At 35.1% G+C, this 25,470-nt stretch overlaps 1 protein-coding gene across 1 annotated transcript in view; it reads left to right on the forward strand.

The window, feature by feature from the left end:
• Window positions 1-25,470, forward strand: part of DOCK3 (dedicator of cytokinesis 3) — a 695,231-nt gene that overhangs the window by 352,348 nt on the left and 317,413 nt on the right. The window contains exons 6-7 of the mRNA XM_081301421.1: window positions 5,749-5,897; window positions 21,914-21,998. Of these exons, the coding sequence (XP_081157547.1) occupies window positions 5,749-5,897; window positions 21,914-21,998 (234 nt within the window). The remainder of the gene's footprint in view (window positions 1-5,748; window positions 5,898-21,913; window positions 21,999-25,470) is intronic.

Genomic DNA, 25,470 nt, shown 5'->3' on the forward strand with positions numbered 1-25,470 from the left:
GATTTCCAGTTTCATTCCATTATGATCAGATAAAATGCATGGTATTATCTCCACCCCTTTATATTTACTGAGGGTTGCCCTATGGCATAATATATGGTCTATTTTTGTGAAGGATCCATGGGTTGCTGAGAAAAAAGTATATCCATTTGATGATGGTTGATATATTCTATATATGTCAGTTAAGTCTAGGTTATTGATTGTGGTATTGAGTTCTATAGTTTCTTTATTCAACTTTTGTTTGGATTATCTGTCCAATGGTGAGAGAGGTGTGTTGAAGTCACCCATAATTATTGTGTTGTGGTCTATTTGATTCTTGAACTTGAGGAGAATTTGTTTTATAAATGTTGCAGCGCCATTATTTGGTGCGTAAATATTGATAATTGTTATGTCTTGTTGGTGAATGGTTCCTTTTAACAGTATATAATGTCCTTCCTTATCCCTTTTGATTAACTTAGTCTTGAAGTCGATTTTATTCGATATGAGGATGGCCACCCCTGCTTGCTTACAAGGACCGTGTGTGTGGTATATTTTTTCCCATCCTTTCACCTTCAGCCTGTGTATGTCTTTTCCAATCAGATGTGTCTCCTGGAGGCAGCATATTGTTGGATTTGTTTTTTTAATCCATGATACCAGCCTATGTCGCTTTATTGGAGAGTTTAAGCCATTAACATTCAGAGTTACTATTGATATATGGTTTGTACTTCCATCCATGTTTGATTATTTATCCTTTTTTTAAAAAATTTAGTTTGTTTCTCCATGATTATCTTTCCCCTCGCCCTCTGTCTTTACTGAGGCACTTCCCACTGATGGTTTTGGTTATTGTTTTTCATTTCTTCCTCGTGTAGTGTTTTGCTCATGACGCTTTGCAATGCTGGTTTTCTGGCTGCAAATTCTTTTAACTTTTGTTTATCATGAAAGATTTTTATTTCGTTGTCGTACCTGAAGCTTAATTTTGCTGGATACAGAATTCTTGGTTGGCATCCATTGTCTTTCAGTGTTTGAAATACATTGTTCCATGACCTTCTTGCTTTCAGTGTCTGTGATGAAATATCCGTTGTTAACCTTATTGCTTTACCCCTGAATGTAATCTGTCTCCTTTCTCTTGTAAATTTTAATATTTTCTCTTTGTTCTTTATATTGGATATCTTCATAACAATGTGTCTTGGCGTTGGTCTACTGTGATTTTGTGTGCTCAGTGTCCTGTATGCATCTTCAATTTGTATATCTGTTTCCTTTTTTATTTCTGGAACGTTTTCTGTAATTATTTCATTCAGCAGGTTACTCATTCCCTTGGTTTGAATCTCTGTACCTTCTTCTATCCCGATGACTCGTAAGTTTGTTTTTTTTATGTTATCCCATAACTCTTGGATGTTTTTCTCGTGATTTTTTACCAGCCTTTCTGAGTTGGCTAGACTCTTTTCAAGATGATATATTTTGTCTTCATTATCTGACGTTCTGGCTTCTACTTGCTCCACTCTGTTAGTGATACTCTCAATTGAGTTTTTAATTTGGTTTATTGTTTCCTTTATTTCTAGAATTATTGTTTGATTATTTTTTATAATCTCTATCTCCTGATAAAGATGCTTAACTTCTTCTTTTATCTGTTTATGTAATTCATTCTCAATGTGTTCTTTCGCTGCTTGAATTTGCTGTCTCGTATCCTCTTTAAGGTTCCATTCCATCTGTCTAAGGTGTTCCTTGAGTTCTTTATATGACCTTTTTTCTGATGACTCTAGGTCCTCCTGAATATTTAGGCTGTCCTGCATTGTTTGTACTCCTTTCCTTCCTTGCTCTTTCAGGCTACTCATGTGACTTCTTGTTTTGTTTGACGGCTGAGTTACTGTTTACTCCTATAAATTTATTTGATGCTTGGGAGGAAAAGTATTAGAAGGGAAGGGAAGAAGTCACTAAAGAGAATGAGAGTAAGCAGGTAGTATTCAAGGAAGAGGGAATAAGAAAATTGAAAAGAAATGAAAAGACAAAAGAAGAAAAAAATAGGAAATAAAAAAAGAAAAAAAATTAAAAAAATAATAACAATAAAAAAATTAAGATTAGAAGAAAAAAATTTTTAAAAAGTGTAAAAAAAATTTAAAAAACAACAAGAAAGAAAAATGAAAATGAAAGAAAAAACCCAAATCAAAAAAAAGAGAAAAAAAAGTAAAATAAAAAACTAATAAATGCAGTCTTAGAGTTTGATTAACTTCTCTTCCAGTAGGTGGCGCTGTGCCCACCAGGCCAAGTTTCTCCTGTCAATACGTGGGAACCAATCACTGTGCAGCAGCTCCTCCCAGACTGGGCGAGTCTCCAATCCTGAGTGCCTAAGGCCTCCTCTTGTGTCTAGTCACTTCCCCACTTTTCCTCTAGCCAGGCCCCTCTCACGGGTGCCGCTCACCACAATACTGGCTACACGCCAGGTCTGCTGCTCCCGGGAGCCCTGTTTTCATGAATGACTGGGCATATTCTCCCAGTTTGCCATTCCCTCAGACCCTAAGTTTGTAGAGCTTGGGGCTGAGAATCCTCAGCGAATTTTACTTGCCCTCCCGTTGCCACGCCCCCGGTAGCTGGTGCAAGAGACCTTAGTTGTCAGCACTGGTGGGAGTGGTAGCCGGGAGTTCCACGCCGCGGGTCCCGCGCCACATCTGATTCCCTCGGTATGGCTATTGCGCTCACGGGAGAGCTGGGAGGGGCCCTTACGGGAGAGCTGGGAGGGGCCCTTAAGATTTCCCCGATGTGTGGAGAGGGAAGGCTAGGGAATTACACACCTGTGGCCGCAGGTTTCAATGAAGTTATCTCCTCCGCCGCAGTCTGGTGACGTCAGTTCTCTGCCATGGTGGTATCTCTTGCAAATGGCGACAGTTCATTTCCCTTTCCCGGGTGACCAATGCAACGGGTGTGTCCTTACTGTCTCTCCCAAGCCCCGTTTCAAACCTGTGGCCACTACCTATGAAAGCTCGGTTGGTATTTACCTCTGTAGGATCAGAAGGGCTGACCAGTTGTTTGAGCCGGATGGATTAGTGCTGAATCACAGCTGTTTGTCTGTGGGAAGCAGGCGAACGGGAGCTTGAATTCAGCCGATCCGGGCTCAGTGTGTGTTCTGAGAGGCCCAGACTTTTCGCCCCAGATCCACGTCAGCTCAGCATTGCCTAGTGATCTTGAGCAAACAGAATTTAGGTTGTTTATGACTCCCTATTCCCGCACAGCTGAAGAAGTCAGAGACTTTATCTCTCTGCGCCCGCCGCCATGTTGGAATCGGCACCTGACTTTCAATTTCAAGAATCAAGTTCCAAAACACAGGGAATGTCCAGATTAGTACCACTGTCCATGAGTTTGCCTGGTTTCCAGCCCTCTGCATCTATCTCGAGAGTTTTGCAATCTTCACAAAGCTGAAGACATCCATGCAGGCAGTGGGGGATCCCAGAGCCGGGCGACTTTGTTGCCCCTTCTCACGCCAGCAACGGCAGCCTCAGCAGCCCCATTCTATTAATCTGTTTTTAAGTACTTGTAGTACTAACACACACAAAATTAAAGTATACAGGAGAATATGTGTGGGTTATATGCAAATACTGCATCATTTTACATAAAGTACTTGAGCATCCTTTGATTTTGGTATCTACTGGGTGGGGGGTCCTGCAGATACTGAAGAACATCTGTGTATCTAAGCTAAATCTTCCCCCTTTGCCCTAAAGCCCTTTCTTCTTGTGTTTTTACAATTTTTAAAAACCCTCCTTGATCACACATAATCCTTCTACCCCATTTCTCTACTTCCAGTCATTGCAGATTCTTTGAAAGTGTTGTCTGTGCTCTTTTCTCACTTCCTTCTCTCATATTATCTCCTGAAGTCCAGCCATTTTATCAGAACTACTCTTATGGAAGTCAGTGACAGCCACCACAATTGTAAATCTTCTGCATTTGATGGCACATTTGAAGCAGTACTTTCTCCTGACCCCAGCCAGCTGACCCTTGGCCACATACTATCCCTACTCTGCTTTAATTTTTCGTCTTAGAACTTAACACCGCTTTTAATTATTTGTTTATTATCTGTTTCTGCTCTCTAGGAAAAAAAAAGTGCCATGAGAACAGGGACTTTTGGTCATGACAAAGTGAGAGCATTTAGCATATGCCACAAAAGCATTTGTTAATTGATGAGATGAGTGTTTATCTATGTATCCTATTTTGCATGTAGTGGATTCTTGTGTATGATTTGATAAGAATATGATAATTCTAACTTTCTATTTTAAATATAGGTGGCTCTCTTTTCTCAATATGAATGGCATGCATAGAAAACACATACCACATTGTCTTTATTATTAATCTTCAAGATTTCAATTTTCCAGGTAGTATAGTTGCTTAGACTTTCCTGCTTTTAGAGCTGGCAGGAATTTGTGACTCTACCATTTTGTCAGTATTGTCTGTTATCAAAGTGCTTAACTTTTCTTTATGCATCATCTAAATAGAGGACAAGTTGATACAATTATACTACATGTTTTCTAAAATCTTCTAATTAAAAATAATTCCTTTTAAGGGCTGTAGTGCAGTTCAGTGGTACAGCACTTGTGTAGTATGTGCTAAGCCCTGGGTTAAATCCCTAACCCTGCATTTTAAAAAATAATAATTTCTCTTTGAGATGTACTGCTTGGACTTTTAGCTAAGATCAAGTAAAGATCGACCTTTAGAAGTCTACTGCTCCTTTAGATATTTTCTAATTTATTATGATATGATATTTCAAACATTTTAATTATGACTACCACCTAAAAACACTAGTTTTTGTACTTTCTTTATACTTAATTTTATTCATAGCTACCTAAATCAAGCTTATTTTGAAAACTGTCTTTTTTAGGGTAAATCCTACATAAATATTTTACTAACACTATGGTGCATATTGATCTGTCTTTAAAGCATTTTTCATAGATTGGTTGCATTCTAAGAATTTCAGTTATCCTACAAAGTTATACTTCTAACAGAAATAGAACCCTAAAGATTTTAAGGTCAAGATTTTACTTGTGAATAAATAGGACTTCTATATTTCTGAAGTACATCTTTTTTTTCTGAAACATCTAACTCTCAGTGTACTTACATTTTTACTTGTAAGGTAAAAACTACTATGAGGTCCATAATTAAGTCCATTACACTGTTTCTATTAACTTCTATAAAGGTGACACTTTTTATTAAACTGAAAAGACTAGAAATCTATGACTAAGGATGCACACTGTTTGGAAAAGCTAAGGAGAAAGCTAGATGGGACCTAGAAACCAAGAAATGAATCTCACTTCAGAGACTAACTGTATATAAAAACCTGGCTTTAAAACTTTATATAAAAACTGACTTCAAAATAGGGCAAATGCTTCTCCCTTTTCCTCTTTCAGCTGATTGTACTTCCCAGAGAATTCAGATATGTTGCTGGATGGTTGAATTTTTTGCTGTTAAGTATATTATAACATGTCAGAAAACAGGTTCGGGCTTCTGTGTAAATTACTGTTTTGATTAAGTTTTACAGCTTTGATTTACTGGAAAATGGGTGTAGAGATGGCACTTATGCATGATCCAATTATATTGGATCAATGATCACTTATATTACTTTGTTAGGTATCACTCACTATATGCAGATGTTTAGATAATAGCTCCTCTTTACATTGCCTTTATGGTTCAAAGAAATGAACACTTTTCATAGTTTAACTATTTCTCTTTCTCTTTTCATTCCCTTTCCATATCCCTTTTATATTTCACCCAACACCAAAAATGCCCTTTCAGAAACACAAAGTAGATCTTTTCTACAAACTTCGCCATGTGATGAATGAACTTATTGACCTTCGAAGGCAGCTACTGTCTGGTCACCTGACTCAGGATCAGGTACGGGAGGTTAAGCGGCACATCACCGTGCGCCTGGACTGGGGTAATGAGTAAGTATGACTATTATCTGAGCATCTCTCAGTTTCCATTATAATAACTCAGTCCTTATGGAAGTTAAACCTAATTGAAGCTTCTCCTTAATAATTAAGACAATGTTATATGTTCCACTATGGGTCTCATTATTATTGCTAGGTGCAAAGGACACTCATTGGTTCTAGTCTGAAATTCATATTCCATTCTCACAACTGGAAAAATGAATAAGAGCTAGACTCTCCTCCAAAGTTTCTTCCAGCTCAAATTTCTTGAGTCTAGACCTCATTAATCAGAATACAATCTTTTTTATCATATGGTGCTTTTTGAAAATGTTGACTCAGTGTACTTACATTTTATAGCCATACAGTGAATGTGAATAGGAAAAAACTACAAATGAGAATTCTCTATATTTCTATTTCACAATATTCTTAAAATATTATTTTTTTCTTTTTATTCATAGAATCCTGCATTTATACAGTGGGTATGATTATTTGTTATTGCCCTGGAAGTAAACTTCTAAGAATTTGGCATGTGAAGTTAGGATAGATAGTATTCAGATGTTATTTCTCCCTAGATTTAATAATCAGTGTGACTTTCAGTTTGCTTTTTTCATTCTCTTAAAATTGGGTTCCTTCAATTTTGAAGTAACCAGTTTGTGTCCTACTTAAGTGTATGTCTTCAATTCTTCTCCTTTAAGACATCATTGAAATGACAGAAAATAAAAGAATTTGGAGGGGGGGCCACTAATAAATGAGACATATAAACATATTTATGGAACCTGGAAAATAGATAGAAGTTTACTGACAGAAGCACCTCAGTATATGTGAAGGGAAATTTAACTGAGGGAGCCAGTCTGTCCTGCAGCTCCCAAAAGGAGGTTGATAGTAAGCCTGGGGTCTTAAAAAATGGGTTGTTTTAAAAGTTTGTATAGGAATAATCTACCCCAATGAGCAGAATGCATGACCAGGCATTTCCCTTTCAGATAAACAATATGAAAACCAACAGTGTGGAAGAAAACTGGGCAAAAAGGAAAAAGGATGAATTGAAACCTTTTTGCAAAGCCCTCTACATTCTGGCATTTAAAATTTTCAAAGTAAAGGACCACATCCCTCCCACTTACCTGAAAATAAAGCTTGCCAATAATCTACCCATGTATAAGAATTCCCTAGATTTCTTCCAGTGCATTTTAGGTCTCATGAACAATCAGGAATAATAAAAACCAGGATAAAATACCCAGACCCAGAAGAAATAACATGTCCCAAGGAAGAAGTAGAGATTCGTAAAGAACTTGAAAAACATAACCTTCTTGTAGAAAATCCAAGAAATCCCACTATGTAGAATAAGATTCTATGAAAAAGCAATGGAAAATTTGACTTCCAAATTAAAACTTTCAGAATGAAAACATAAATTTTATGTAAGTTGCTTGAACATAAAACAAAAGAATGGTAAATAATTGAGGGGAGAAAAATTTAATCCATGAGGGTACATTATCATACAACTTTCAGAAAAAGAATAAAGGCAATAAAAAAAGAAATTCTGAAGAAAGAAAGAGAATTTCCTAGATCTGCAGAAGGGCAGTCTTAGAATTAAAAGGGCGTATCATATACTTATTATCATGAATTCGGGAAAAGACAAAACAAACAAAAACTACAGTGAGGCACATTCAAATATTTTAATATTCCAGGGATGAAGATAAGATCCTTAAATATTTGAGACAGAAAAACATGTCATTTTAACAAACAAACAAAAAAAAAAGAATCACACTTGTGTCACAAGTGTTAATCATTAACACTGGATGCTAGAAGATAATAAAGTAAGAATCTTCAAAATTCTTTGGGCAAACAATTTGCCAGAGTTTTGTAAATAATCCAACTATCTAGGTGTGAGGATCAAATAAAGCCATTTTTAGGGACACATAATAGCTACTACTTAGGAACCCTTTCTGTAGAAGAGACTTAAGGATATGCCCCTGCCAAATGAGAAGTCAGGAAAGAGGAAACATGAAATCTAATATCTGAGCACATCCAAACCTAGAGTAATAATTGTCAGTAGAAAAGGAAAAAAAATACCAAATTAGTTATTTAAAACCTTTTTTTTAAGTGAACAGCATTCTACTATCCTTGTCTGCTTTTGTTTACTTACATCCTACCTTGACTGTTAACAAGACTGCTTCATATACTACTTGTTTAACATAATGTGAATTCAGGTATAGATAGGTTAGACAGTGTTCTCTAAATTTGACTGCGGACAATAAAAAACTAAATAAAATTTAGAAATGTTAACTTATAATATAACCACTTATGCTGTTTCCTCAACCCCAAACACTACTGTTTGATATCATTGCTTTTATTTTAAAAATCAATTAAAATATAATAATTATAAACAATATTACTCTGTCTCAAATTGTTACACTTGAACTGATGATATGGTGATAACAGTTATGTAATTTATTATGTCACAATTTAACTGCAATTATAAATACCAGTAAATATAGTTAATGAGTTTAGGAATATCTTATAAAGATTGAAAACAAACCAAATTTTGCAATCTTAATGATGATAACTTCAAAGTTAAATATGATAGAATAGAAACAAGTTCAAACCATCCTTGAAGAAAGCTAAGAACATTATAATGCCTGTCAGTAAATTATAGAGCTACTGCACCTTTATTAGTAACTTTTTCTCAGTGAAGTAACTGTGTATTGGAGGGGCAGTTATTTATCTATTTCAACAAACAGTAATCAGAAACACAGTTCCATTTCCCTCCCCACTTTCCCTTCTCTCTCTCTCCCCTGTTCCTTCTTTTCCCCTTCTTTACTCTGCATCTTCTTCCTTTTTTACCACCCTTCTTTTTCTTCATGTACTTCTTTACCTTCACACCCCTCTTCTTTTATCCCCTCCCCCGCTTTATCTTATCCCCCAGTGGAAAATATAGTTACTTAAAAACCTAAATAAGAACTTTGTATATCTATCACTATTAAAAGAAAAAGATTGTTCCCATTTTATGCCCTAATAGTTTCATACATCTTGTTCTACCACACTTGTAAATTTTAATAAAACATTGAAGCTTAATACATATTGAGATGTGGCAGATTCATAATCAGTGTTTGCTGAGTGTATTTGTGTTTTAATTGATGTAAGTAAATATTAATTATGTAATTTTAAATTATTATGTCTTCTTTATAAACTCTCATATATATATATATATATATATATATATATATATATATATATAATGCCTCTGCATTTTCAGAAATTATTTCAGAATCTCTTAATACTAGCTGTTAATTTTTTATTGAAGACATATACTACATCACTGTTCTGACTTAGTTTCATTATGATAATGAAATGCTATTATGCCCGCCCAAGACAAGTGTTCCATTTTGCTTTGTGAGGAAACTAACACTGAGAAGCACTTTTCCCAACAACAGTAGTAGAGGTACACTATATTAGATTGTTTGTATCCAGAACTGATCCCCAAAGTTGTACACTTTTGCAGAACCTCTCCATCTTCTAATTATTTGTGAGTCTTAAAATCAGGCAACTTGTGGCCAGTATTTCTATTCCATGTATTATTTTATCTTTCTTTTCTTCTCCAAGTATGAAGACTGCCTGTCCCATATTGTGTATCTGATTTAACATTCAGTTAGAACCTCAAAAGATAGAAATTGAATAGGTTTTACTCTTCATTTAAGTTTTAAATTAAATACAGAATTTTCCACATCTGCATAATAACCTTTTTTTTGTTTCTTGAGATTAATAGTTAATTATTTGAAAAAAATGAATATTTGAATAGTTGGCCTTAAATTTATGTAACTTACATATTTTGACCCATTGTGCATGTGTAGATTCACTCTGTAAGTAAAAATCATTAAAATTATGTGGGGTAGAAACGAGCACTTAAAACAGTGTGTTCTTATTTTTTTAAGAATTTCAATACAGGTTGGGCACAATACAAAACTGTGTACAAATGAGTCATTATCTCTACCTACAAGATCCTATATAGAGAATAAATCAGTTAATTTTACTCCAAAGAAAATTTGAAGTAATTTGATTAGTACCGTAATTTTAATTTATTAATTTAATATTTTCAATACCTTTCATAAAACTTTTAAATTTCCTCTTTGTCTCTTATTGTATCACTACAATAAATACAGCATAGTTAATTTAATATTGCAATAATCCAGGACTGACACAGACTCTACTTCAGAAATATTAATAGTAAGTATTAATGGTTTATTGAACACATATACTACATCACTTTTCATGGACTCAATTAAATTCTTTGTTATAATGAAATGCTACTATACCTTTGTAAGATAAGAGCTCCATTTAGAAAATTGATCTCTGACTTAGAAAAATATATAAGTAAGAAGTAATTATATAATTTATAGAATTTATATCTCTTCTTTAGGTAAAAAGTGCTTATTTGAATAAAATGAAACATAAGGTTTTATTGAATTAAAATGTTTCTATACATTATGTCTCAAATGAAATAATTTTTGTCTATATTTGTGAACTCACAAAATTTAAGACAAATCACTAATAAATTTATAATTCTAGTTCTTTTATTATTTCTTTCCTTCACTGTCCCGCTATCAGTTTTCTCCCTCCCCCTCTTTTCTACTTTGTCTTTCAGATATTCATCTGTCATTCATGTTCTTTTCTTCCCATTAAGCTTTTATGTCCCTCATCAAGGTAATTGCTCTTGGACTAAGCAACACAAGCAGTGGTTTGCTTTGTAATGTGTAGAAAATATCTCCCAATGAGTTTCCCTGAGATTTTTTTTTTTTTTTTTTTTTTTTTTTTGCTAGGACCTGGAAACTTTTATGGCTCAGTACTTTCTTTTAAGGTCATGTTGATATTATGTAGCTTCAGGACATGTGAAATTAGCAGAAATTTTCAGTGACTCCTCAGTTAAGGTTCTTCTGATACCTAGTGGTATACTCATCAGTTAATATCTTGCTCTATTCCAGCAGTCTGGGATGGCTGGATGTGTTTAAAGTGTGTATGTCAAATTTTATGTTCAAATCTCTCAATTTCTCTTTCTTTCTATATCATCTCCCCCTCTACCTCTCCCTCTCATTCTATCTCTAGATTAGCTCATCATTATACCTTGTAATTAGCACAGTGCTTTGGTAGGTATACTTGGTAGGCACTATGTGAATGTATTTGATAATAAAATTGGTATGTTTTCATATCTGGTGGACACTTTTAACCAATTTGTATTTATTTCCTTCTGAATTGATGTAATTTCATCTCTCAAACTATTTTGACTTGAAATTATTACAATCCACTTGTAGCCCTTGGTACTTAGCTTTCACAGTTATTAGTAGAAGGGTAGCAGGTATAATGCTTCAGAGGGAGATAGTCCTAGCTTTAAAAAAAACCCAGCTCTGCTACTTGGAAGCCTAAAGGAGGAGGATCACAAGTTTGAGATCAACCTGGGTAACTTAGAAAGACCCTGTCTAAAAATTTTTAAAAGCGAGCGAGCGTGAGAGAGAGAGAGAGAGAGAGAGAGAGAGAGAGAGAGAGAGAGAACGCGAGCGCGCCCCTAAGTGTTGGGAATATAGCTCAGTGGTGGAGTATCCCTGAGTTCATTCTCTGGTACAGCAAAAAAAAAAAAAAAAAAAAAAAAACTACTTATCTAACTTCTTTGAGCTCAGTTTCCTCAGAAAATGAATCTAATACTACCTATTCCTCATAGTACTTAAATACAACATACATATAGCATCTAGTCCAAGTAAATGTTTGGTACAAAGAAGCTATTTTAATTATACCTTTTTATATGTTATTAAATAAATATTCTGTATTTTCATTGGTATAGTTATTATAAAAATGCTCTCTTTATATAAGCATTAGAAAAGGCCACTTCCCACAAGGAATCTTAATATCTCCATTCTTTCTCAACCAATTCTGGAGAGAATTAAGGCCTAATACCCTACAACATCCTTTGAGTACAATTAATTAACTTCACATTATTTTATGACTTATGTGAATCATATGAGGAACCTTAGGAGAAGAGAGAAATAGAATATGGAACATTAAAAAGAAATGTAAAATTTAAAGAATTTTGTTTTGAGATTCAGAGCATCAGAGAGCTCTACCTATAAGAATGTAATGTCAGGGGTATGTCTCTTATGCACTGCTGTGTTCAGCATGAGCCTAGCATGGAGTAGGTTAAATGAAAATATCAGTAATTTTGTGAAGACTGTTCACCTAAGCAATTAGGCTATTTTTGAAAATTCAAAATTCAAAAATTAGATAACTTTTGAATATGTGGTTGTACATAAATGCTTGCCTTCTGTTTTATCTGAGTTTTAAATTCAGACTCTATACCTCTTTTATCATAATCCCTTTCCTTGACCTTGGGAAGTCAAGCCCAGTGGCCCAGACCTATTCACACCAGCCTCTGCAGGGCCCAGGTACACAGCACATCTGGTCCACCCCTCCCCCAGTGGGGCAGAGACCACCAGAGCCTAGCCTTTGGCACATGACCACCCCTTCTGACCAGCAGTCTACCATGGGAGGTCAAGCCCATCGGTCCAGATACACTCACACCAGCCTCTCTGGGGCCCAGGAGCACAGAAGACTAGGTTTACCCCTTTCCCGGCAGGGCAGACACTCACCAGAGCCTAGCCTCTTGTGCAGGGCTGTCCCCTGTGACCAGCAGACTGCCGTGGGAGCCAAAATCCAGCCCAGACCACCCACATCAGCCCATGTGGGATCCAGGATCTCAGTAGGCACGGTTCACCCCTCCCCCATCAGAGCAGAGACCACCAGAGTCTAGCCTTTGGTGCAAAACTGCCCCTTCCAACCAGCAGACTACCACAGGATGTCAAACCCAGCGGCCCAGATCTACCCACTCCAACTTATGCAGGTCCCAGATCCAGGATGCAGCAGCATCCATTGAGGTACACCAGCAGGGTCTGGAAGCCCAACATCAAGGTGAGGTACTGAGAATCTGTACAAGTACTACAAAAATATAGGGAAGAAACTGTAATATCTCAGATCCACATGCAAGAAAAGAAGACACATAGACAACATGAAAAAACAATGGAAGAAAATGCTCCAAACAAACCAGAACACTATAATAACAGAACCTATGCACAGCGAAGTTGATGAAATGTCAGAGAAGGAGTTCATAAGGTTCATAATTAAAATGATCTGTGAATTAAAGACCTAAATGAGCAAATACAAGCAAAAATTGATCACTCCAACAATGATATAAGACAGCAAATACAGGTAGCAAAAGATTACTTCAAGAGAGAGATAGAGACCCTGAAAAAAAAAACAGTCAGAACTCCTTGCAATGAAGGATACAATAAATCAAATTTAAAAAAACTCAATAGAAAGCATAACTAACAGACTAGATCATTTGGAAGAAAGAACGTCAGATTATTAAGACAAAGTTTACAATCTGGAAAATAAAGTTGACCACACAGAGAAGAAAGTTAGAAACCATGAACAGAACATCCAAGAATTATGGGACAGCATCAAAAGACCAAAATCTAAGAGTTATTCGGATACAGGAAGGCACAGAGTTTCAAACCAAAGGAATGTACAATCTCTTCAATGAGATAATACCAGAAAATTTCCCAAGCATGAAGAATGAATTGGAAAACCAAATACAAGAGGCTTACAGGATATCAAATGTACAAAATTACAACAGATCTACACCAAGGCACATTATAATGAAAATACCTAGCATACAGAGAAAGGACAGAATCTTAAAAGCCGCAAGAGAGAGGAATCAGATCACATATAGGGGGAGACCTATTTGTAGCTAAACCCAGACCCTGAAAGCCAGGAAATCATGGAACAACATATACCAAGCTCTGAAAGAAAATGGATGCCAACCAAGAATCTTATATCCAGAAAAACTAAGTTTTAGATTGATGATAAAATAAAAACCTTCCATGATAAACAAAAGTTAAAAGAATTTATAACTAGAAAGGCTGCTCTACAGAACATCCTCAGCAAAGTATTCCAAGAAGAGGAAATAACCCTGAATGTTAATGGCCTAAACTCACCAGTCAAAAGACATAGGCTAGCTGACTGGATGAAAAAAAAAAAAAGACCCAAAAATATGCTGTTTCAGAGACTCTCTCATAGGAAAAGACATCCACAGACTGAAGGTGAAGGGTTGGGAAAAATCATGCCACTCACATGACTTGCAGAAGCAAGCAGGGGTTTCCATCCTTATATCAAATAAAGTAAACTTCAAACTAAAGTCAATCAAAAAGGATAAAGAAGGACTCTACATACTGCTCAAGGGAACCATACACCAACAGGACTTAACAATTATAAATATGTATGCCCCAAACAACGGAGCACTTATGTTCAACAAACAACCCTTCTCAAGTTCAAGAGTCAAATAGACCACAACACAATAATTTTGGGCGACTTTAACACACCTCTTTTATCACTAGATAGATCTTAGAAACAAAAGCTGAACAAAGAAACTATAGAACTCAATAATAAAATCAATAACAGACTTAAGTGACATACATAGAATATACCAACGTTCAACGAGAGAATATACTTTCTTCTTAGCAGCACATGGATCCTTCTCTAAAATAGACCATATACTATGCCACAGAGCAAATCCTAGCAAATATAAAACAGTAGAGATTCTACCCTGCATTATATGAGACCATAATGGAATGAAATTATAAATCAATGATAAAATAAAAAATAAAATCCACTCCAATATCTGGAGACTAAATAATATGCTACTGAATGAATAATGGGTTACAGAAGACATCAAGGTGGAGATTAAAAAGGTTTTAGAGGTGAATGAGAACACAGATTCAACATACTGAAATATCTGGGACACTATGAAAGCAGTTCTAAGAGGAAGTTCATTGCATGGAGTTCATTCCTTAAAAGAAGAAAAAGTCAACAAATAAATGACTTAACACTACATCTCAAAGTTCTAGAAAAAGGAGAACAGATCAACACCAAAAGCAGCAAAAGACAGGAAATAATTAAAATCAGAGCTGAAATCAATGAAATTGAAACAAAAGAAACAATTGAAAAAATTGACAGAACAAAAAGTTGGTTCTTTGAAAAAAATAAACAAAATATACAGACCCTTAGCCATGCTAACAAAGGAGAGAGAAAAATCACTAACATATATGATGAAAAAGGAAATATCACAAGAGACCCTACAGAAATACAGAAGATAATTAGAAATTATTTTGAAAACCTGTACTCCAATAAAATAGAAAATATTGAAGGCATTGACAAATTTCTAGAGTCATATAATTTGCCCAAACTGAATCAGGATGACATACAGAATTTACAAAGATCAATTTCAAGCAATTAATTAGAATATGCCATCAGAAGCCTACCAACTAAGAAAAGCCCAGGACCAAATGGGTACACAGCGAGTTCTACAAGACCTTTAAAGAAGAACTAATACCAATACTCTCCAATTTATTTCAGGAAATAGAAAAAGATGCAGCACTTCCAAACTCATTCTATGAAGCCAACATCACTCTGATGCCAAAACCAGGCAAAGATACATCAAAAAAAGAAAACTTCAGACCAATATCGCTAATGAACATAGATGCAAAAATTTTCAATAAAATTCTGGCAAATTGAATACAAAAACATATCAAAAAGATCATGCACCATGATCAAGTAGGTTTCATCCCAGAGATGCAAGGTTGTTTCAACATATGGAAATCAATAAATGTAATTCATCACATCAATAGGCTCAAAAATAAGAATCATATGATCATCTCAGTAGACGCAGAAAAAGCATTTGACAAAATACAGCACCCTTTCATGTTCAAAACACTAGAGAAACTAAGGATAACAGGAACATAGCTTAACATCATAAAGGTTATCTACACTAAGCCTCAGGCCAACATTCTTCTTTTTTTTTTTAAATACCAATTTATTTATTTTTTTTAAGAGAGAGTGAGAGAGGAGAGAGAGAGAGAGAGAGAGAATTTTTAATATTTATTTTTTTTTTTAGTTCTCGGCGGACACAACATCTTTGTTGGTATGTGGTGCTGAGGATCGAACCCGGGCCGCACGCATGCCAGGCGAGCGCGCTACCGCTTGAGCCACATCCCCAGCCCCCAACATCCTTCTAAATGGAGAAAAACTGAAGGCATTCCCTCTAAAAACTGGGATGCCCTCTTTCACCACTTTTATTTAACATAGTTTTTGAAATACTGGCCAGAGCAATTAGACACATGAAAGAAATTAAAGGGATACATATAGGAAAAGAACTCAAATTGGCACTTTTTGCAGATGATATGATTCTATACCTGGAAGACCCTAAAAGTTCCACCAGAAAACTTCTAGAAGTAGTAAATTCATCAAAATAGCAGGATATAAAATCAACACCCACAAATCAAAGGCATTTCTGTATATCAGTGACAAATCCTCTGAAATGGAAATGAGGGAAACTATCTCATTCTCAATAGCCTCAAAAAAAAAAAAACAAACCTTGGGAATCAACTCAACGAAAGAGGAGAAAGATCTATATAATGAAAATTACAGAACCCTAAATAAAGAAATCAAAGAAGACCTTAGAAGATGGTAGATCTCCCTTGCTCTTGGATAGGCAGAATTAATATTATCAAAATGATCATACTTCCAAAACCACTATACAGACTTAATGAAATTCCAATCAAAATTCCAGTGACAATTCTCATAGAAATAGAAAAAGCAATCCTGAAATTCATCTGGAAAAATAAAAGACCCAGAATAAAGCAATCCTTAGCAGGAAGAGTGAACCAGGTGGCATCACTATACCAAACCTTAAACCTATACTATAGAGCAACAGTAACAAAAACAGCATGTTATTGGCATCAAAACAGACTGGTAGACCAATGGTATAGCATAGAGGACACAGAGACTAACCCACAAAATTCAATTATATTATATTAGACAAAGGCACCAAAAACATGCATTGGAGAAAATATATCCTCTTTAACAAATGTTGCTGGAAAAACTGGAAATCCATATGCAACAAAATGAGATTAAACCCCTATCTCTCACCATGCACAAAACTCAACTCAAAATGGATCAAGGACTTAGGAATACAACCAGAGACCCTACATTTAATAGAAGAAAAAGTAGGCCCTAATCTCCATCATGTGGGATTAGGCCCCAGCTTCTTAAGAGTCCTGGGGCACAGGAATTAAAATCAAGAATCAATAAATGGGATGGACTCAAGCTAAAAAGTTTCTTCTTAGCAAAAGAAACAATCTGTGAGGTGAATAGAGAGCCTACATCTTGGGAGCAAATTTTTACCCCTCACGCATCAAATAAAGCACTAATCACTAGGGAATATAAAGAACTCAAAAAGCTAGACACCAAAAAAACAATCCAGTCAATAAATGGGCCAAGGACCTGAAGAGACACTTCTCAGAAAATGATGTACAATCAATCAACAAACACATGAAAAAATGTTCATCACCACTAGCAATTATAGAAATGCAAATTAAAACCACTTTAAGATTTCATCTCACTCCAGTCAGAATGGAAGCCATTATGAAGACAAACAACAAAAAGTGTTGGCACGGATGTGGGAAAAAAAGGTACACTCATTCACTGCTGGTGGGACTGCAAATTTGTGCAGCCAATATGGAAAGCAGTATGGAGATTTCTTAGAAAATTGAGAATGGAACCACCATTTGACTCAGCTATCCATCTCCTCAGTCTATACCCAAAGGACTTAAAAACAGCATACTACATGGACACAGCCACATCAATGTTTATAGCAGCACAATTCACAATAGCTAAACTGTGGAGCCAACCTAAATGTCCTTCAGTGGATGGATGGACAAAAAATGTGGCATATATACACAATGGAATTTTACTCAGCAATAAAAGAGAAAAAAATCATGACATTTGCAGGTAAATGGATATTGTTGGAGAAGATAATGCTAAGTGAAGTTAACCAATCCCCAAAACCCAAATGCTGAATGTTTTCTTTGATATAAGGAGCCTCATTCATAGTGGGATAGGGAGTGGGAGCATGGGAGGAATAGATGAACTCTAGATAGGGCAGAAGGGTGGGAGGGGAAGGGATGGGGCATGGGGTAATTAATGTTGGTTGAGTGTGATGTTCATTATTATCCAAAGTACATGTAAGAGGACAAGAATTGGTGTGAATATACTATGTATACAACCAGAGATATGAAAAATTGTGCTGTATGTGTGTAATAAGAATTGTAATACATTCTGCTATTATATATAAATTAAAAATGATAAATAAATAAATTTTTAAAAATAATCTCTTTACTTTAAGTCATATTTTGATTTTTGGTATAAAACACAGTGGTAATAATTATAGCAGCAGTTGTGTTTCCCAATACCAGGCACTGCGTTTTACCCAAATTAGTCCTTGCACCAGCCTTGGTAATTGATTAGACAGTGTGGCTTGGTAGAAGAGCCCATGCCCATGATTACTTTGTTTCTCTGCCTCCTTTTGGTATAGAAGGCAATTGATCATTCCCTGCATTTATTGTTCACTATTCTTGGAATAAAGAATATTCTGGTCACTATCTCATAGGAATTAAGAGCCAGGAACCTCTTTTTCAGGGTAATGAACATGGATTGCTTCTCAGTATGCAACATCTATGCCTTCTTCCAAGTAGGATAGTCACCAACTTGATTTTTGCAAGCTACTCTACCTTCATTGTAGATGGTATTAGTAGAAGGAATTTAGTCTTCAGTTTTTACCAGATTACCCATTAATCATTCTCTTATTTATAAAGATAGTAAGATCAAGAAATTGAAAGGTACCATGCCCCACTACTTTTAAGAGAGGGCAAGCACTCTGCTCTCAGGGGAGAAACCATTATGAATAAGAATATTTGTTTTTACTCAAAACTACTGTACTCCCTGCATCCAGCACTGTTGGTCTGGTATGTTATAAGACCTTAGAAAGTATCTGTGATATGGGTCGATGTGCATATGTGTAGAAAATTGACTGGAAAAGCAAGCTAAGAGGATCATAATGCTAAGACAGATTTTGTGTAGATGTTAGACAGGCCCATAATTGTGTGTAGTACACTATGACAGAGCACTTACAGTCAATTCCAACCCTACTGACTTGAATGCCTTGTTGAGTTTTTGTAAATTGTTATGTCTAAAACATCTATTTTGATTTTGATTGAATAATTTGTTCACTTCTTTGTTTCTGAATTATATTACTTAGACTACTCCATATGCAGTTGGCCCTCTATATTTGCAGGTTTCATGGCTGTGGATTCCTTACTCATGGACTCAGCCATCTATGGTTGGAAAACCTGTTTTAAATCACAAATTGCCTTTTTTCTTGTCATTATTCCATAAACAATACAATATAATGTCCGTTTAGCTAGATTTTACACTATATTAGCTAGTATAAGTAATATAGTAACGTTTTAGTATATAGGTGTATTTGTATTAGGTTATATGCAAATACTGTTGTTGTGCCATTTTACACAAAGCACCTGAGTATCCTCAGATTTTGGTATTCATGCGAAGAACCTGGAACCAATCTCTCATGAATAACAAGGAACAACTATAAATTTGGGGACCACCAGTGGTTAACAAATATGTGTGAAAAGTTGTCCTTTTGTTTAGAAAAATTTAAATGGCATGCAATACAGATTTGGAAAACATTTTAAAAGATCGATTTTATAATTTGTTTCCTAATACAAATATTAGTTTCAATTTAATGATCTTTGCACTTGTGTTCACATTCATATAAAAGTATTTTAAATATATAAGATCATATCTGCAAAATTGTTTTTATAATATAAATTGCTTTCTATGAGAAGCAGGGTAGAAAGGATGTGCTGTAGCTCTTTTTTGCTCTCGATGGACACTATTGCCTTTACTTGTGTTAGAACTCAAAAGCTTGGAATTGGTTCAGAGATATTAAATTAACTAATAAAAGGTAATAGAATGAAGTCTTTCTTTGTTCTAATAAGGCAGGATCTTAGTGGTAGAAAAATAAAACTCTTACATATTTAAGTGCAATAACTTCAATAATCAGATTCAACAGCATACCATTAAGCTGTAAACTATTGGGGTTAGAGTCAATAATAATCTACTAATTTCATCAATCTGTGAGGGTTTGTGTATGAGGAGGGGTGTCATTTAGTACACCCCACTTCCTTCTTAAAAATTCCAGGTTTTCTTTTAAAAGATAATGCAAATCACCCTTTAATGATACATGTTATATATTATATGTATTACACAACCCTTGCATAAAGGATAATGGAAGTTATCCTGAGTTTTTTTTCTTTTTTGGTATCAGGGATTGAACTCAGGGGCACTTGACCACTGAACCACATTTCCAGCCATTTTTTATATTTTATTTAGAGATAGGATCAAACTGAGTTGCTTAGCACCTCACTGTTGCTGAGGCTGGCTTTGAACTCACAATCCTCCTTCCTCAGCCTCTTGAGCTGCTGGGATTATAGGCGTGCGACACCATGCCCAGCCTTGAACTTAATTCTTAATCATGGTAGTCAGGCTAGGGATGTGGCTCAGGCAGTAACGCACTCACCTGGCATGCGCGGGGTGCTGGGTTCGATCCTCAGAACCACATACAAATAAAATAAAGATATTGTATCCACCAAAAACTGAAAAATAAATATTAAAACATTTTCTCTCTCTCTCTCTCTCTCTCTCTCTCTCTCTCTCTCTCTCTCTCTCTCAAAAAAATCATAGTAGTCATTTTAGCCTAGGCTATTAGTATGTTTGCTTCTACCTTCCTCATATAGGTTTGATTTTCCATTTTTATTTTACTATTTTACTGCAATTTGTTTAATCTTTTCCCTATAAGCAGGGTGCAGATTATAAATACATTAAGTCTCATTTTGGACTGACTTTATTATATTTATTTACTTACTTACTTATTTACTTAGTTACAATGCTGGGGATTAAACCCAGGGACTTTCACTTGGTAGGTAAGTGCTCTACCACTGACTTCCCAGACTGCCTTTATTTTAAATGGTGGGAGTTGTATGTACAGAAACTGCCTACAAATTAATTTTGTTAGCATATTCTAAAAATAGTTCATAATCTAATTAGAAAGAGAAATGTTTCTCTTTTCAAAGTCCCATGGAATACTTTTTCCAGACTCAATAACTTATAACCCTTGTTTTGGAGTCAGGTAGTCACAGAGCATCTCTGAAACCCTGATCAGAGGAATAAATCTTCATCTCATAAAAAATCAATCTCCCTCCCCCCCCCTCTCATCTAGTGTCTTAAGAAATTTAAGAGATCCACAAACCTCTAACTCCACTGAACTTCAGGTTTAGAACTATTATCCTAGAATTGTGAGAAAGAAGCTAACATCGATTGAACATAAATTATGTACCATTTTGAAATCAAGTTCTGGCTGTGTCCAGAGTTATGTCTTCTACCACCCAATCAACCAATAATTACCATTACTTCTTCCAGTCCTAAATTATATTTTATCTTCTAAATATTGTTGTCTTGAGTAGTAATGCTCCTTGGTTAAACTTCACATATGATATTAGTGCTAATGCATGGTCAGGCCTTTACCAATGTCAGTATTAATTAAATTGAAAATAAGATAAACTCAACCAAAATATACATATCTTTAAGAGATTATTTTTATGTGTTGATTTTGAATTCCAAATCTACTTGAGCCCTGAATATTTTTTTTTCATCCTAATGAAAGTAATACATGACTGATGCTTAAGCATACTAGTAGGATGGGGGAGAAATAAAAAATTAAACATATGAAGAAGCCATCCTTAATGAATTCAGGCACTTTATTATAAATGTGATACTGATTAAAACCTTTATATCATCACAAGTGGAACTACTTGATGACTGGAATTTGTCAGCCTTAAAGTCCCTAGCCTCATTTATTTATTCAAAGGTGAACACAGTTAGATGATGCTGGATGAAGGCATGTTCCTGCTGGGGCAGTCTGTACCTCTGTCTACAACATCATGACAGGTATAGGTTCCCAGGCATATAAAGAAAGATGAGTACTATAGACATAGAATGATAAGTGTGGTCTTTCTCTTTACTAGGCATTTGGGCCTGGACCTGGTACCTCGGAAGGACTTTGAAGTTGTGGATTCAGACCAGATTAGTGTCTCAGATCTTTACAAGATGGTAAGAAATCTAAAATGGGGTGGCTTGTTCCTGTATACCTCTTTTTTTCTCCTTTATTTTCCCTGATTATTCTATAAAACAATATTTCTAAAAACTTTCCTTATTCTGACTGTACATATCATGCTTGGTTTACAAATGGGAATACTATGTAGAGATGCTGGGCTTACTACACTATCTAGGGGTCACTTCTCTGTTGATTTTGCTCTTTGTTTTCTTTCAGCCTGCACTAGTTACTAACATTATGCTTCCTATTCCCTTCTTAGGAATAAAGGTGGTTGAAGCTGGAAAGAGCCAGTTATTAGTTAATGTGGTGATTTTTGAACCTGGAAATAATGTACCAATCTTTCCACAGGCAGAGACTGATAGATGCTTAGATGTCCAATAAAGATCTGTTGGGTTGAATGATGATCATGATTTAATTTGGTAGGCTGGATAAGAAGCAACTAAAAGAGAGATAGAACATTTAAAAGTGAAACAAATGGCAGAAATGTAAAGTGATAGTTAAGCTTAGATTAAGGGCCTGGGTATAACCTCGCATTTTGAGTAGTATATTCAGTGAGTATATATTGATGAGAATTAGAAGTTTTAGGATCTCTTTAAGAAATATAATGTTTTAGTGAACATAGATGATACCAAGTATTATGCCTGGTCAAGGGCAAAAGGAAATTTGCCTAAATAATATAAAAGTAACATATTTATTGCTTCAATATATTTACTTCTGTATATTTATTAACATGTACAAGCATTTGCTTTAACTGCTCTCTGCAACATAATAGGAGTGCAATATAGAGATTAATGATGAACAAGATTTATTCCTTTCCTCAAGAATTTCATCATCTAGTGTTGGTTTCTAACTTTTTCTCTATCAGGAAGGATCAGATGATATTTTCTCCCATGACTATGCAAATATGAAATTACATACAGTGTTTTACAATCAGTTTTAGAGGAATTGATGGATAGATTTCCCAATGCTTGTTGCTGAAAACTGTTCATGGATTTCTCCCATTGAGAAACTGTACTCTAGTAGAATCAGTAGACCACAAACATGCATTTGCTGTATAGCGTAATTAAGATATACACTAATGCTATTAGAGATAGTGACTGATTTTCTAAGGGTATGAAAAAAGAAGGAAAAACACTTCAAAATGCCACCAAGCATAGGGAAGTGGCAGTTCCAGGAAATATAATGATTTTTATAATTTTGGCATTAGATACTATAGTAAATGGGACATGAGGCAGTCCAACAAGAAAGCAAAAGATTTGCATGTCCCAAATTAGACTTACTCCATTAGTCTGGCAGAACCGTGAGAGTAACATGATCAGATATGCGTTCCTGATCATGAAATGGAAGCAAGGAGCAGTCATTAAAGCACAAAATCTTAATTTCAGTGCTTTGGGCTAAAGCTAGCCTAGTGAAAGTAGTAAGAAGTTATTGGATTCTGAATATATTTTGAAGTTAGAACCAATCAGAATTGTTGATAGATTGTATTGATATATATGTATAGAATTAAGGGAAAGGTCATAGAAGAGTGATTGCTGAGTTTTTGGTCTGCCCAACTAGATAATAGTGAAATATATGAAACAATGTAGAAGAAGCAGGTTTGGGAGTTGAGCAGTGGGAACAATAGTTCTAGATATATTTTTTTTCAAGTTCAAGATGTCTTTTAGACATTCAAAAGCATGAATGAAAGTCTGTAGTTCCTGAGATAACTTTGACAGTTTTAGAGTCATCAGATTATATATGTTTGAAGTGATAGGACTGGATAAAATGATCACTCATCTCCTTAAAGTTCTTTATACTGAAACCCATTGATCAAAAGACCCCACACAGCACTTCTAGATAGCTAAGCATCAACAAACAAAAACCTAAGTGAAAGTTAGAGACCACAACAAACATCTGAAAGCAACTTGGAAGAAGCAGGCAGAAGAAATCAGTGATGTTGTTTCTAGAGAAAAAGAGGAAATAATGCAACAATGAAGCAGCTCCAGAAATTTGAAAATTAGATAACTGGAGTAATGTGGTATTAAGATTAGAAGATAAAGAAAATCTTCCTGAAAACAGAACCACAACAAAATTAACAATAGGAGAGAAAAGTTTTAAAAACTAGAGATACTATCTAGGACATCCAGTACATAAATAACAGAGTTTCAGAAGAAATAACAAAGATACAAAGAAAGAGAAAATTATGGAAGAAATCATACAAAAAATATTTCCAGAACATATATTTGAGTCTCCAGATTCAAAGGACCAATAGTATTTGTATTTGGCATTTGATTCTAAATTTTCAGCTCACTAGAAATGGAGAGAGGAGTTAAAAGCTTCCAGAGTCATATACAAATGACTTGTTGAAAGGATAACACTTGGGGCTTCCTAATAGCAACATTAAAAACTGGAAAATATTAAAGCATTGTATGCAAAATTCTGAGGGGGAAAAATTCAACCTAGTATTCTATATTTACTTAATTACATTATTAATCAAGTAGAGAGTAGCCTAAAGAGAATTTTCGTCATTCAGAGTTTCAAAACACCAACTACTTTGAACCCCTTTTCAGGAAAGTATTAAAGAATAGATTATTCCTTTAGAATGAAGGAGGAAAATACTAAAGAATAAATTATTCCTTTAGAATGAAGAAATAAATCAAAAAACTACTATATGTGTACCCTCAATGTTAGGGAATCTGATCCAGATGATGGGTACAAAGAATTCTGAGTTAAGCAGCAGAGGGAAGTCCTAGGATGACAGTTGTGTAAGGCTTTAGAGAATAACTACTGAGAATTGGTCCAGATTAAAGCAGAAAGGCAGAAGACAGCTAGGAAGGGTATCTCCAGGAGAACAACTTGGCTTCACAGATTATCTGACAATTTTCGCCATGTGCAAGATGCTGTCCCTAGACTTTTAGAATAATGGGGGACATAGAAAAAGGGCCTTCTTATCTGCAGGTTCCATGGTGCAGATTCACTCAACCTTGACTCAAAAATACTTTGGAGAAAAATTATGTCTGTAGTAACCATGTACAGACTATTTTTCTTATCATCATTAATAATAATTTCTAAATAATAGTATAATCACTATTTATATAACTTTTAAATTGTATGAAATGTTTTAAGTAATAGGAGATGACAAAATATACAGAAGGATATTTGTAGGTTATTTGCAAATAAAAGTTTATAAAAGGGACTTGAGTATCCATGGATTTTGATACCTGGGGGGGATCCTGGAGCCAATTCTGTGTGGATAATAAGAGGTGACTATAATTTAAAACAAATAAGTATATCCAAGATGAAAGTGGCAGAAGAAAAGAAATGTAATTGTACTACATGACTTTTCTCAGCAGAGAATAATATTTAAGTTATAATAATATAAGTAATAGTTTAAGAGTTTTGAGATATTAAGAACATAGGTGAAGGGAAGGGGATATGTGCAAGAGTTAAAATCCTCAACGTCCATTATAAAAACAATGCATAATTCTA

Source organism: Spermophilus citellus, assembly GCF_964194105.1.
Source record: "Spermophilus citellus genome assembly, chromosome: 7".
Lineage (NCBI taxonomy): Eukaryota > Metazoa > Chordata > Mammalia > Rodentia > Sciuridae > Spermophilus > Spermophilus citellus.